The following is a 15,461-nucleotide window of genomic DNA, read 5'->3' on the forward strand; positions in this document are numbered from 1 at the left end:
GGGCCCCCACCGTACCCGGGTCCGCCTGTGAAGCCCCAGCGTCATGCTGTGGACTTACCGGACGCGGGGGAGGACTTTTGCTCTTGGGAACTGGCTGTATGCTGCAGCTTTTTCCCTCTACCTTTGCCTCTCGGCAGAAAGGATGCGCCTCGAGCCCTCTTGTGTTTATGGGGCCGAAAGGACTGTACTTGATAATACGGTGCTTTCTTTTGCTGTGGGGTAGCCTGTGGCAAAAATGTCGATTTCCCAGCCGTAGCTGTGGAAATGAGGTCTGAAAGACCATCCCCAAACAGTTCCACCCCTTTATAAGGCAAAACTTCCATGTGCCTTTTTGAATCGGCATCACCTGACAACTGCCGAGTCCATAACCCCCTTCTGGCGGCAATGGACATTGCGCTTATTTTTGATGCCAGCCGGCAAATATCCTTCCGTGCATCGCGCATGTATAAGACAGCGTCTTTTATATGCTCTGTCAGCAAAATATTGTCCCTATCCAGGGTATCAATATTATCCGACAGGGAATCTGACCACGCAGCAGCAGCACTGCACATCCATGCTGATGCAATCGCTGGTCGCAATATAATGCCCGTGTGTGTATATATAGCTTTTAGGGTAGTCTCCTGCTTTCTATCAGCAGGATCCTTTAGGGCGGCCGTATCCTGAGACGGTAGTGCCACCTGTTATGATAAACGTGTAAGCGCTTTATCTACCCTAGGGGATGTTTCCCAACGTGACCTATCCTCTGGCGGGAAAGGGTACGCTGCCAATAACCGTTTAGAAATTATCAATTTCTTATCGGGGGAAGTCCAGGCTTCCTCACACACCTCATTTAATTCCTCAGATGCAGGAAAAACTACTGGTAGTTTTTTCTCACCGAACATAATAATACCCTTTTTTTGTGGTACCTGGGGTACTATCAGAAATGTGTAATACATTTTTCATTGCCTCAATCATGTAACGGGTGGACCTAGTGGAGGGTACACTAGTCTCATCGTCGTCGACACTGGAGTCGGTATCCGTGTCGACATCTGTGTCTGCCATCTGAGGTAGCGGGCGTTTTAAAGCCCCTGATGACATTTGAGACGCTGGAACAGTCACAAGCTGAGTAGCCGGCTGTCCTATGTCGTCAAACCTCTTATGTAAGGAGCTGACACTGTCACGTAATTCCTTACATAAGTCCATCCACACAGGTGTCGACCCCTCAGGGGGTGACGACATATTTACAGGCATTTGCTCTGCCTCCACATCATTTTCCTCATCATACATGTCGACACAGCGGTACCGACACACAGCACACACACAGGGAATGCTCTGACAGAGGACAGGACCCCACAAAGCCCTTTGGGGAGACAGAGGGAGAGTATGCCAGCACACACCAGAGCGCTATATAACAGAGGGATATCACTATACAGAGTGTTAGCCCCTATAGCTGCTTGTATTATATATATACTGCGCCTAAATTTAGTGCCCCCCCCTCTCTTTTTTACCCTTTCTGTAGTGCAGGACTGCAGGGGAGAGCCAGGGAGCGATCCTTCCAGCGGAGCTGTGAGGGAAAATGGCGCCAGTGTGCTGAGGGAGATGGCTCCGCCCCTTTTTCGGTGGGCTTTCTCCCGCTTTTTGTGTTATTCTGGCAGGGGTAATTTACACCTATATAGCCTCTGGGGCTATATATGGTGTCAGTTTTGCCAGCCAAGGTGTTAATATTGCTGCTCAGGGCGCCCCCCCCCCAGCGCCCTGCACCCATCAGTGACCGAAGTGTGTGGTGTGCATGAGGAGCAATGGCGCACAGCTGCAGTGCTGTGCGCTACCTTGGAGAAGACAGAAGTCTTCAGCCGCCGATTTTCCGGACCTTCTTGCTTCTGGCTCTGTAAGGGGGACGGCTCCGGGAACGAACGACGAGGTCGGGTCCTGGGTGCGATCCCTCTGGAGCTAATGGTGTCCAGTAGCCTAAGAAGCCCAAGCTACCACCACTTAGGTAGGTTCGCTTCTTCTCCCCTTAGTCCCTCGCTGCAGTGAGCCTGTTGCCAGCAGGTCTCACTGTAAAATAAAAAACCTAAACTATACTTTCTTTCTAGGAGCTCAGGAGAGCCCCTAGTGTGCATCCAGCTCGGCCGGGCACAGAAATCTAACTGAGGCTTGGAGGAGGGTCATAGGGGGAGGAGCCAGTGCACACCAGATAGTCCTAAATCTTTCTTTAGATGTGCCCAGTCTCCTGCGGAGCAGTCTATTCCCCATGGTCCTTACGGAGTCCCCAGCATCCACTAGGACGTCAGAGAAATGTTGTTTGTTTGTTTTGGGTTTTTTGGGGGGGAAGGAGGGGGGGGGACGGACACCAGTAACTTACAGTTTGTAGCATTTTGGTGTGTCCCTGCTGTGGATTGAGTAACCTTCACTTAGTCTGGTGTCTGATGCAACAAGTGCAAAATCTTCTCCTGCAAGAGCCAGCACGGTACTAGGAAGGAAAGGAAAACGAGAGGATAAATGATCTCAGCTACTAAGCATACACTTTATTATTATCATTGATTTGTAAGACACCACACTATTAGCAGCGCCAGTGAATGTGAAAGCAAAATTTATACAGATGTGTTCACTTACGTCGTTGCTTGCAGCATGCCAATTTCCATGCATGTGCCCGACGCAAATACGCCACTGCACCGTTAGCACCATGGGATTTGCGGGTTTGAATTCCACACGTGCGCCCGCCGGTAGGCCACTTTTTATTACGTCATACATGCTCCAGCGCAAAAAGAAGAAGTAAAAGGACACATCTATACAAGACTGATGGAGGTGCAGATTTACAAGAACCACGACCCATAAACATTATTATAACAGAAATACAGCACTCTTCGTGGACCACTTGCTTTAGGATACTACAGTAAATTAAATCCAAAACACAACCTTGCTTAATAACAAGAAAATAAGAATTTACTCACCGGTAATTCTATTTCTCGTAGTCCGTAGTGGATGCTGGGGACTCCGTAAGGACCATGGGGAATAGACGGGCTCTGCAGGAGACTGGGCACTCAAAGAAAGATTAGGTACTATCTGGTGTGCACTGGCTCCTCCCTCTATGCCCCTCCTCCAGACCTCAGTTAGGGAAACTGTGCCCGGAAGAGCTGACACTACAAGGAAAGGATTTGGAATCCAGGGTAAGACTCATACCAGCCACACCAATCACACCGTACAACTTGTGATAACCATACCCAGTTAACAGTATGAACAACAACTGAGCCTCACTCAACGGATGGCTCATAACAATAACCATTTAGTAAGCAATAACTATATACACGTATTGCAGAAGAAGTCCGCACTTGGGACGGGCGCCCAGCATCCACTACGGACTACGAGAAATAGAATTACCGGTGAGTAAATTCTTATTTTCTCTGACGTCCTAGTGGATGCTGGGGACTCCGTAAGGACCATGGGGACTATGCCAAAGCTCCCAAACGGGCGGGAGAGTGCGGATGACTCTGCAGCACCGAATGAGCAAACTCAGGTCCTCCTCAGCCAGGGTATCAAACTTGTAGAACTTAGCAAATGTGTTTGAACCCGACCAAGTAGCTGCTCGGCAAAGCTGTAAAGCCGAGACCCCTCGGGCAGCCGCCCAAGACGAGCCCACCTTCCTTGTGGAATGGGCTTTCACTGATTTTGGATGCGGCAATCCTGCCGCAGAATGAGCCTGCTGAATCGTGTTACAGATCCAGCGAGCAATAGTTTGCTTTGAAGCAGGGGCACCCAGCTTGTTGGGTGCATACAGGATAAACAGCGAGTCAGTCTTCCTGACTCTAGCCGTTCTAGTTACATAAATCTTCAAAGCCCGGACTACGTCCAGCAACTTGGATTCCTCCAAGTCACGAGTAGCCGCAGGCACCACAATAGGTTGGTTCAAATGAAACCTTGGGGAGAAATTGGGGACGAGTCCGCAATTCTGCCCTGTCCATATGGAAGATCAGATAGGGGCTTTTACATGACAAAGACGCCAATTCTGACACCCGCCTGGCCGATGCTAAGGCCAACAGCATGACCACTTTCCACGTTAGGTATTTTAGCTCCACGGTCTTAAGTGGCTCAAACCAGTGGGATTTCAGGAAATCCAACACAACGTTAAGATCCCAAGGTGCCACTGGTGGCACAAAAGGAGGCTGAATATGCAGCACTCCCTTTACAAATGTCTGAACCTCAGGCAGTGAAGCCAGTTCTTTTTGAAAGAAAATGGATAGGGCCGAGATCTGGACCTTTATGGACCCCAATTTGAGGCCCATAGTCACACCTGACTGTAGGAAGTGCAGAAATCGACCCAACTGGAATTCCTCTGTAGGGGCCTTCCTGGCCTCACACCAAGCAACATATTTTCGCTATATGCGGTGATAATGCTTTGCTGTCACATCCTTCCTAGCTCTTATCAGCGTAGGAATTACTTCCTCCGGGATACCCTTTTCCGCTAGGATCCGGCGTTCAACGGCCATGCCGTCAAACGCAGTCGCGGTAAGTCTTGGAACAGACAGGGACCCTGTTGCAACAGGTCCTGTCTGAGAGGCAGAGGCCATGGGTCCTCTGTGATCATCTCTTGTAGCTCTGGGTACCAAGTCCGTCTTGGCCAATCCGGAACGATGAGAATTGTTCTCACTCCTCCTTTTCTTACTATTCTCAGCACCTTGGGTATGAGAGAGAGGAGGAAACACAGACCGACTGGAACACCCACGGTGTTACCAGTGCGTCCACGGCTATCGCCTGAGGGTCCCTCGACCTGGCGCAATATCTTTTTAGCTTTTTGTTTAAGCGGGACGCCATCATGTCCACATGTGGCCGTTCCCACCGATTTGCAATCTGCTCGAAGACTTCTTGATGAAGTCCCCACTCTCCCGGGTGGAGGTCGTGCCTGCTCTGGAAGTCTGCTTCCCAGTTGTCCACTCCCGGAATGAACACTGCTGACAGTGTTTGCACGTGATTCTCCGCCCAACGAAGAATCCTTGTGGCTTAAGCCATTGCCGCCCTGCTTCTTGTGCCGCCCTGGCGGTTTACATATGCGACTGCCGTGATGTTGTCTGACTGAATCAGCACTGGTTGATCTCGAAGCAGGGGCTCCGCTTGACTCAGGGCGTTGTATATGGCCCTTAATTCCAGTATGTTTATGTGCAGACAAGTCTCCTGACTTGATCACAAGCCTTGGAAGTTTCTTCCCTGAGTGAATGCCCCCCCATCGGCGGAGGCTTGCATCCGTGGTCACCAGGACCCAGTCCTGTATGCCGAACCTGTGGCCCTGAAGAAGATGAGCACCCGATGCATCTGAAGATGCGATCCGGACCACTTGTCCAACAGATCCCACTGAAAGAACCTGGCATGGAACCTGCCGAAGGGAATGGCTTCGTATGACGCCACCATCTTTCCCAGTACTCGCGTGCAGTGGTGCACCGATACCTGTTTTGGTTTCAGGAGGTCTCTGACCAGAGTCACTAACTCCTGAGCCTTTTCCTCCGGGAGAAACACCTTCTTCTGTTCTGTGTCCAGAATCATACCCACGAAGGGCAGACGCGTCGTAGGACACAGCTGCGACTTTGGAATATTCAGAATCCAGCCGTGCCGTAGCAACACTTCCTGAGAGTATGCTACGCTGATCAACAACTGCTCCCTGGACCTCGCCTTTATGAGGAGATCGTCCAAGTACGGGATAACTAACTCCTTGCTTCCGAAGGAGTACCATCATTTCCGCCATTACCTTGGTAAAAACTCTCTGTGCCGTGGACAGACCAAACGGCAACGTCTGGAATTGGAAATGACAGTCCTGTACCACAAACCTGAGGTACTCCTGGTGAGGGATAAATGGGGACATGCAAGTACGCATCCTTGATGTCCAGAGATACCATAAAATCCCCCTCTTCCAGGCTCGCAATGACCGCTCTGAGCGATTCCATTTTGAACTTGAACTTTTTCATGTAAAATGTTCAAGGATTTTAAATTTAGAATAGGTCTTACCGAACCGTCCGGTTTCGGTACCACGAACAGTGTGGAATAGTAACCCTTTCCCTGCTGAAGGGGGGGTACCAGTATTATCACTTGCTGGAGGTACAGCTTGTGAATTGCCGCCAGGACTACCTCCCTCTCCGTGGGAGAAGCTGGCAAGGCAGATTTTAGGTAACGGTGAGGGGGGGTCACCTCGAACTCCAGCTTGTATCCCTGCGATACAAATTTGTATAGCCCAAGGATCCACCTGTGAGCGAACCCACTGATTGCGGAAGTGTCGGAGACGCGCCCCCACCGCTCCTGGCTCCGCCTGTGGAGCCCCAGCGTCATGCGGTGGACTTAGTGGAAGCCGGGGAGGACCTTTGTTCCTGGGAACTGGCTGCATGGTGCAAGCTTCTTTCCTCTACCCCTGCCTCTAGCAAGAAAGGACGCACCTCTGACTTTCTTGCTTTTTTGAGAACGAAAGGACTGCATCTGGTAATACGGTGCTTTTTTAGGCTGTGAGGAAGCCTGTGGCAAGAAAGTTGACTTTCCAGCTGTTGCTGTGGAAACGAGGGCCAAGAGACCGTCCCCAAACAACTCCTCACCCTTATAAGGCAAAACCTCCATGTGTTTTTTAGAGTCGGCATCCCCTGTCCATTGCCGAGTCCATAAGACCCGCCTGGCAGAAATGGACATTGCATTTATTCTAGAGCCCAGCAGGCAAATGTCCCTCCGGGCATCCCGCATATACAAGACAACGTCTTTAATATGGCCAAGGGTTAGCAATACGGTATCCCTGTCCAGGGTATCTAACGCCTCCGACAGAGTATCTGTCCATGCTGCTACAGCACTGCACATCCAGGCTGAAGCAATAGCCGGTCTCAGTAGAGTACCAGAGTGTGTATACACTGACTTCAGGATACCTTCCTGCTTTCTATCCGCAGGCTCTTTTAAGGCGGCCGTATCCTGAGACGGCAAGGCCACCCTCTTAGATAAGCGTGTCAGGGCCTTGTCTACCCTAGGGGAGGATTCCCAACGTAACCTATCCGTTGGCAGGAAAGGGTACGCCATTAGTATTCTTTTGGGAATCACCACTTTCTTATCAGGGGAAGACCACGCTTCTTCACATAACTCATTTAATTCATGTGACGGGGGGAAAAGTCACTGGCTGCTTTTTCTCCCCAAACATATTTACCCTCTTGTCAGGGACAGGGTCAACCTCTGAAATGTGTAATACATTTTTCATTGCAATAATCATGTATCAGATGGCCTTGGTCATTTTAGGCTGTAATTGTGCCTCATCATCGTCGACACTGGAGTCGGACTCCGTGTCGGCATCCGTGTCAACCAACTGAGATAGTGGGCGTTTTTGAGACCCTGTCTGCCTCCGAGGCGCCTGGGCAGGCCCGGGTTGAGAGCCCGGCTGTCCCCCGGCAGCAACATCATCAAACCTTTTGTGTAATGAGTTTACATTGTCATTTAAGACCTTCCACATATCCATCCAATCAGGAGTCGTCGGCGGCGACACCACATTTATCTGCACTTGCTCTGCCTCCACGTAACCCTCCTCATCAAACATGCCGACACAGCCGTACCGACACACAGCACACACACAGGGAATGCTCAGACTGAGGACAGGACCCCACAAGGTCTTTGGGGAGACAGAAAGAGTATGCCAGCACACACCACAGCGCTATATAACTCAGGGATATACACCACAAGAAGTGATTTCCCAATAGCTGCTTAATAAACACCTTTTGTGCCTAAATTTATGTGCCCCCCCTCTCTTTTTACCCTTCTAGCTTCCAGGAGACTGCAGGGGAGAGCCTGGGGAGCGTCCTTCCAGCGGAGTTGTGAAGAAAAATGGCGCTGGTGTGCTGAGGAAGAAGGACCCGCCCCCTCAGCGGCGGGCTTCTCCCGCTGTCTGTGACAAGAAAATGGCGGGGGATTTTTCACATATACAGTACCAGACTGTATTATGTGTAGATTTATGCCAAAGGTACTCTAATTGCTGCCCAGGGCGCGCGCCCCCCCCCCCCCCCCCCCCCCAGCGCCCTGCACCCTACAGTGACCGGAGTGTGTGGTGTGCAGTGAGAGCAATGGCGCACAGCTGCGGTGCTGTGCGCTACCTTAAATGAAGACAGAAGTCTTCAGCCGCCGATATGACCGTCTTCCAGCTTCTGATCTTCTGGCTCTGCGAGGGGGACGGCGGCGCGGCTCCGGGAACGGACGATCGAGGACAGCTGCCTGTGTTCGAACCCTCTGGAGCTAATCGTGTCCAGTAGCCTTAGAAGCGCAACCTAGCTGTGAACGGGTACGTTTGCTTCTCTCCCCTCGGTCCCACGTAGCAGTGAGTCTGTTGCAAGCAGAAGCTCACTGAAAATAAAAAACCTAACAAATACTTTCTTTAACTAGCAGGCTCAGGAGAGCCCACTAGGAGCACCCAGCTCTGGCCGGGCACAGATTCTAACTGAGGTCTGGAGGAGGGGCATAGAGGGAGGAGCCAGTGCACACCAGATAGTACCTAATCTTTCTTTAGAGTGCCCAGTCTCCTGCGGAGCCCATCTATTCCCCATGGTCCTTACGGAGTCCCCAGCATCCACTAGGACGTCAGAGAAATATATTTTAAAAACACATATACAAAGAAAAAAATATTCTCTATAGTTTGTATAACAGTGCATTAAAGCTTGCAGGAATATCAAACTGAAAGTGAAAGAAACTTAATCATCGACAAATAACATCTCTGAATAGCTTAAAAATAAGAATTTACTTACCGATAATTCTATTTCTCGGAGTCCGTAGTGGATGCTGGGGTTCCTGAAAGGACCATGGGGAATAGCGGCTCCGCAGGAGACAGGGCACAAAAAAGTAAAGCTTTTACCAGATCAGGTGGTGTGCACTGGCTCCTCCCCCTATGACCCTCCTCCAGACTCCAGTTAGGTACTGTGCCCGGACGAGCGTACACAATAAGGGAGGCAATTTGAATCCCGGGTAAGACTCATACCAGCCACACCAATCACACCGTACAACTTGTGATCTAAACCCAGTTAACAGTATGATAACAGAAAGAGCCTCTTAAAGATGGCTCCTTAACAATATAACCCGAATTTGTTAACAAGAACTATGTACAGTATTGCAGATAATCCGCACTTGGGATGGGCGCCCAGCATCCACTACGGACTCCGAGAAATAGAATTATCGGTAAGTAAATTCTTATTTTCTCTATCGTCCTAAGTGGATGCTGGGGTTCCTGAAAGGACCATGGGGATTATACCAAAGCTCCCAAACGGGCGGGAGAGTGCGGATGACTCTGCAGCACCGAATGAGAGAATTCCAAGTCCTCTTTTGCCAGGGTATCAAATTTGTAGAATTTTACAAACGTGTTTTCCCCCGACCACGTAGCTGCTCGGCAGAATTGTAATGCCGAGACCCCTCGGGCAGCCGCCCAAGATGAGCCCACCTTCCTTGTGGAATGGGCCTTAACAGATTTAGGCTGTGGCAGGCCTGCCACAGAATGAGCAAGTTGAATTGTGTTACAAATCCAACGAGCAATCGTCTGCTTAGAAGCAGGGGCACCCAACTTGTTGGGTGCATATAGTATCAACAGCGAGTCAGATTTTCTGACTTCAGCCGTCCTTGAAATGTATATTTTTAAGGCTCTGACAACGTCCAACAACTTGGAGTCCTCCAAGTCGCCAGTGGCCGCAGGCACCACAATAGGTTGGTTCAGGTGAAACGCTGATACCACCTTAGGGAGAAAATGCGGACGAGTCCTCAGTTCTGCCCTATCCGAATGGAAGATTAGATAAGGGCTTTTATAAGATAAAGCCGCCAATTCAGATACTCTCCTGGCGGAAGCCAGGGCCAGTAACATAGTCACTTTCCATGTGAGATATTTAAAATCCACCTTTTTCAATGGTTCAAACCAATGGGATTTGAGGAAATCTAAAACTACATTTAGATCCCACGGTGCCACCGGAGGCACCACAGGAGGCTGTATATGCAGTACTCCTTTAACAAAAGTCTGTACCTCAGGAACTGAGGCCAATTCTTTTTGGAAGAATATTGACAGGGCCGAAATTTGAACCTTAATAGATCTCAATTTGAGACCCATAGACAATCCTGATTGTAGGAAATGTAGGAAACGACCCAGTTGAAATTCCTCCGTTGGAACACTCCGATCCTCGCACCACGCGACATATTTTCGCCAAATGCGGTGATAATGTTTCGCGGTGACTTCCTTCCTTGCCTTAATCAAGGTAGGAATGACTTCTTCTGGAATGCCTTTCCCTTTTAGGATCTGGCGTTCAACCGCCATGCCGTCAAACGCAGCCGCGGTAAGTCTTGAAAGAGACAGGGACCCTGTTGTAGCAGGTCCCTTCTCAGAAGTAGAGGGCACGGGTCGTCCGTGACCAACTCTTGAAGTTCCGGGTACCAAGTCCTTCTTGGCCAATCCGGAGCCACTAGTATTGTTCTTACTCCTCCTCACCGTATAATCTTCAATACCTTTGGTATGAGAGGCAGAGGAGGAAACACATATACTGATTTGTACACCCAAGGTGTTACCAGTGCGTCCACAGCTATTGCCTGTGGATCTCTTGACCTGGCGCAATACTTGTCCAGTTTCTTGTTGAGGCGAGACGCCATCATGTCTACCATTGGTCTTTCCCAACAGTTTATTAGCATGTGGAAGACTTCTGGATGAAGACCCCCCTCTCCCGGGTGAATATCGTGTCTGCTGAGGAAGTCTGCTTCCCAGTTGTCCACGCCCGGGAAGAACACTGCTGACAGTGCTATTACGTGATTCTCCGCCCAGCGAAGAATCTTGGCAGCTTCTGCCATTGCACTCCTGCTTCTTGTGCCGCCCTGTCTGTTTACATGGGCGACCGCCGTGATGTTGTCCGACTGAATCAACACCGGTTTTCCTTGCAGGAGTGGTTCCGCCTGGCTTAGAGCATTTTAGATTGCTCTTAGTACCAGAATGTTTATGTGAAGAGACTTTTCCAGGTTCGTCCATACCCCCTGGAAGTTTCTTCCTTGTGTGACTGCTCCCCAACCTCTCAGGCTGGCGTCCGTGGTCACCAGGATCAAATCCTGTATGCCGAATCTGCGGCCCTCCAATAGATGAGCCTTTTGCAACCACCACAGAAGATATACCCTTGTCCTTGGCGACAGGGTTATTCGCAGGTGCATCTGAGGATGCGACCCTGACCATTTGTCCAACAGATCCCTTTGGAAAATTCTTGCATGGAATCTGCCGAAAGGAATTGCTTCGTAAAAAGCCACCATTTTTCCCAGGACTCTTGTGCATTGATGTACAGACACCTTTCCTGGTTTTAGGAGGTTCCTGACAGGTCGGATAACTCCTTGGCTTTTTCCTCGGGAAGAAAAACCTTTTTCTGAACCGTGTCCAGAATCATCCCTAGGAACAGCAGACGTATCGTCGGAAAACAGCTGCGATTCTTGGAATATTTAGAATCCAGTCGTGCCGTCGAAGAACTACTTTAGATAGTGCTCTTCCGACCTCCAACTGTTCTCTGGAACTTGCCCTTTTTAGGTCGTGCAAGTAAGGGATAATTTAGATGCCTTTTTTCTTTGAAGAAACATCTTTTCGGCCATTACCTTGGTAAAAAGGCCCGGGGTGCCGTGGATAATTCAAACGGCATCGTCTGAAACTGATATTGACAGTTCTGTACCACGAACCAGAGGTACCCTTGATGAGAAGGACACAATTTGGACATGGAGGTAATCCTTGATGTCCAGGGACACCATATAGTCCCCTTTTTTCCGGTTCGCTATCACTGCTCTGAGTGACTTTATCTCGATTTGAACCTTTTATGTAAGTGTTCAAAACATTTTAGATTTAGACTATGTGTCACCAAGCCGTCTGGCTTCAGTACCACAATATAGTGTGGAAAAATAATACCCTTTTCCTTGTCGTAGGAGGGGTACTTTGATTATCACCTGCTGGATATACAGCTTGTGAATTGTTTCCAATGCTGCCTCCCTGTCGGAGGGAGCCGTTGGTAAAGCAGACTTCAGGAACCTGCGAGGAGAAGATGTCTCGACTCTCCAATCTTTACCCCTGGGATAATACTCGTACGATCTAGGGGTCAACTTGCGAGTGATCCCACTGCGCCCTGAGACTCTTGAGACTACCCCCCCACCTTGAGTCCGCTTGCACGGCCCCAGCGTCATGCTGAGGACTTGGCAGACGCGGTGGAGGGCTTCTTTTCCTGGGAAAGGGCTGCCTGCTGCAGTCTACTTCCCTTACCTCTATGTCTGGGCAGATATGACTGGCCTTTTGCCTGCATGCCCTCATGGGAAAGGAAAGATTGAGGCTGAAAAGACGGTGTCTTTTTTAGCTGAGATGTAACTTGGGGTAAAAAAGGTTGGATTTCCCAGCTGTTGCTGTGGTCCCCAGGTCCGATGGACCGACCCCCAAATAACTCCTTCCCTTTATACAGCAATACTTCCATCTGCCGTATGGGATCTGTATCACCTGACCACTGTCGTGTCCCTGACATCTTCTGGGAGATATGGACAACGCACTTATCTTGATGCCAGAGAGCAATATCCCTCTGTGCATCTCACATACATATATATAGAATGCATCCTATTAAATGCTCTACATGAATAAAATATTTTCAGTCAGGGAATCCGACCAAGCCAACCCAGCACTGCATCTCCAGGCTGATGGCGATCGCTGGTCGCAGTATAACCACCGTATGTGTGTATATACTTTTTAGGATATTTTTCCAGCTTCCTATCAGCTGGCTCCTTGAGGGCGGCCGTATCTGGAGACGGTAACGCCACTTGATAAGCGTGTGAGCGCCTTATCACCCTAAGGGGTGTTTCCCAACGTACCCTAATTTCTGGCGGGAAAGGGTATAACGCCAATATTTGCTATCGGGGTAACCCTACGCATCATCACACACTTCATTTTATTTTATCTGATTCAGGAAAAACTACAGGTAGTTTTTTCACTCCCACATAATACCCTTTCTTGTGGTACTTGTAGTATCAGAAACACGTAACACCTCCTTCATTGCCCTTAACGTGTGGCCCTAATGAGAAATACGTTTGTTTATTCACCGTCGACACTGTATTCAGTGTCCGTGTCTGTGTCTGTGTCGACCGACTGAGGTAAATGGGCGTTTTTAAAACCCCTGACGGTGTTTCTGAGACGCCTGGACCGGTCCTAATAGATTGTCGGCCGTCTCATGTCGTCAACCGACCTTGCAGCGTGTTGACATTCTCACGTAATTCTCTAAATAAGCCATCCATTCCGGTGTCGACTCCCTAGAGAGTGACATCACCATTACAGGCAATTTCTCCGCCTCCTCACCAACATCGTCCTCATACATGTCGACACACACGTACCGACACACAGCACACACACCGGGAATGCTCTGACAGAGGACAGGACCCACTAGCCCTTTGGGGAGACAGAGGGAGAGTCTGCCAGCACACACCAAAAACGCTATAATTATATAGGGACAACCTTATATAAGTGTTTCTCCCTTATAGCATCTTTTATATATATACAATATCGCCAAAATCAGTGCCCCCCCTCTCTGTTTTAACCCTGTTTCTGTAGTGCAGTGCAGGGGAGAGCCTGGGAGCCTTCTCTCCAGCTTTTCTGTGAGAGAAAATGGCGCTGTGTGCTGAGGAGATAGGCCCCGCCCCTTTTTCGGCGGGCTCGTCTCCCGCTATTTTTGAAGTTAGGCAGGGGTTAAATATCTCCATATAGCCTCTGTGGGCTATATGTGAGGTATTTTTTGCCTCTAATAAGGTTTTTATTTGCCTCTCAGAGCGCCCCCCCCAGCGCTCTGCACCCTCAGTGACTGTTGTGTGAAGTGTGCTGAGAGGAAAATGGCGCACAGCTGCAGTGCTGTGCGCTACCTTTATGAAGACTCAGGAGTCTTCAGCCGCCGATTTTGGACCTCTTCTCTCTTCAGCGTCTGCAAGGGGGCCGGCGGCGCGGCTCCGGTGACCATCCAGGCTGTACCTGTGATCGTCCCTCTGGAGCTAGTGTCCAGTAGCCAAGCAGCAAATCCACTCTGCACGCAGGTGAGTTCACTACTTCTCCCCTAAGTCCCTCGTTGCAGTGATCCTGTTGCCAGCAGGACTCACTGTAAAGTAAAAAACCTAAGCTAAACTTTCTCTAAGCAGCTCTTTAGGAGAGCCACCTAGATTGCACCCTTCTCGTTCGGGCACAAAATCTAACTGGAGTCTGGAGGAGGGTCATAGGGGGAGGAGCCAGTGCACACCACCTGATCTGGTAAAAGCTTTACTTTTTTGTGCCCTGTCTCCTGCGGAGCCGCTATTCCCCATGGTCCTTTCAGGAACCCCAGCATCCACTTAGGACGATAGAGAAACATTGTTAATGTTTAGTTTAAATGCACCCGGAACAATGCATGTTCTGTGGGATGGGGGTAATTAAATTAAAAGAGATAAGTGCGAGGTGCTGGTGCTTGGACCATTTCACTGGCAACTTGCACCCAGAAACATCACAGAATTTCCTTCACAGCCCATGAACGCACTTTTAATAGAATTGAACCAATTATATGTGAGGGCATCAGAAATCAGTTTATACGTACATCAGTTAAAGATTATACATACACTATATTAATAGAATTTGGAAAATAAAGGATTGAAACTTTAATATTAAACCATACATATAAAACAATGTAGCCACTCTGGTAATCAAACGTTCCTATTGTCAGTAACTCATAATCCCCACAGGTAATGGTCCTGTGTGAGGTTGTCCTGTGTGAGCTCGATAGCATGGGTATCGCTTAGCCTAGTAGCAGCATTGAGCTGATACTAGGGGATACCCCATGCTATGGAGCTTTTATAGCCAAAGATCCATCAAAATGATGCTAGGATTCATTTCTTACCCTCCATTGAAGGTGTAGGGGTTGAACCGCTGCTGCACCGGACCCGTGTAATGATAATCCATGCCCTTGTACAGCTGCTGGCCAGACTGGGAATCGGACGACAAAAACATCGCGTCACCTCTCTAAAGCACTATCACAGCCGGTAATTTCCTCCACTGCTGTCTCACTGCTACCAATATGGCGATAACACCACTTCCGGCTTCTTACCAGCCACTTCCGGTGAGGGCGGACGACTTCCACTTCCAGTATGTCGCTCATCATGGGAACGTGGCGGCCATCTTGTTGGTTATCAGTACCAGTGATACATCATTAATTTGAATAGTGTGCGTAAAGCGTCGGTATACACCAGAGGTTCTCATACACACAGTGCATGTTTTGCAGGTCTCCTCACAGAATCGCAAGTGAAATAATTAGCTCCACCTGTGGACCTTTTAAAATGTGTCAGTTAGTAATTAATACACCTGTGCACCTGCTGGGTTACCTGCAAAACATGCACTGTGTGTGCCCCCGAGGACCGAGTTTGAGAACCTCTGGTATACACTTTGATTTAAAAAAAAAAAAAAAGCAGCTGCAACAATAATTATCTCGACCATCGGTCAAAATACCAACAAGGTC

The 15,461-nt window shown here is 49.3% G+C and overlaps 1 protein-coding gene across 1 annotated transcript in view; it reads right to left on the reverse strand.

Moving 5' to 3' along the window:
• The window catches only part of PSMB1 (proteasome 20S subunit beta 1), a 76,431-nt gene extending 61,378 nt beyond the window's left edge, over positions 1–15,053 (reverse strand). The window contains exons 1-2 of the mRNA XM_063917698.1: positions 14,847–15,053; positions 2,345–2,452 (exon numbers count right to left, since the gene is read on the reverse strand). Coding sequence (XP_063773768.1) covers positions 2,345–2,452; positions 14,847–14,956 — 218 coding nt within the window. The 5' untranslated portion in view covers positions 14,957–15,053. The remainder of the gene's footprint in view (positions 1–2,344; positions 2,453–14,846) is intronic.
• Between the last annotated feature and the right edge of the window lie 408 nt (positions 15,054–15,461).

The sequence above is a fragment of the Pseudophryne corroboree genome, chromosome 4 (genome assembly GCF_028390025.1).
Source record: "Pseudophryne corroboree isolate aPseCor3 chromosome 4, aPseCor3.hap2, whole genome shotgun sequence".
In the NCBI taxonomy this organism is placed as follows: domain Eukaryota; kingdom Metazoa; phylum Chordata; class Amphibia; order Anura; family Myobatrachidae; genus Pseudophryne; species Pseudophryne corroboree.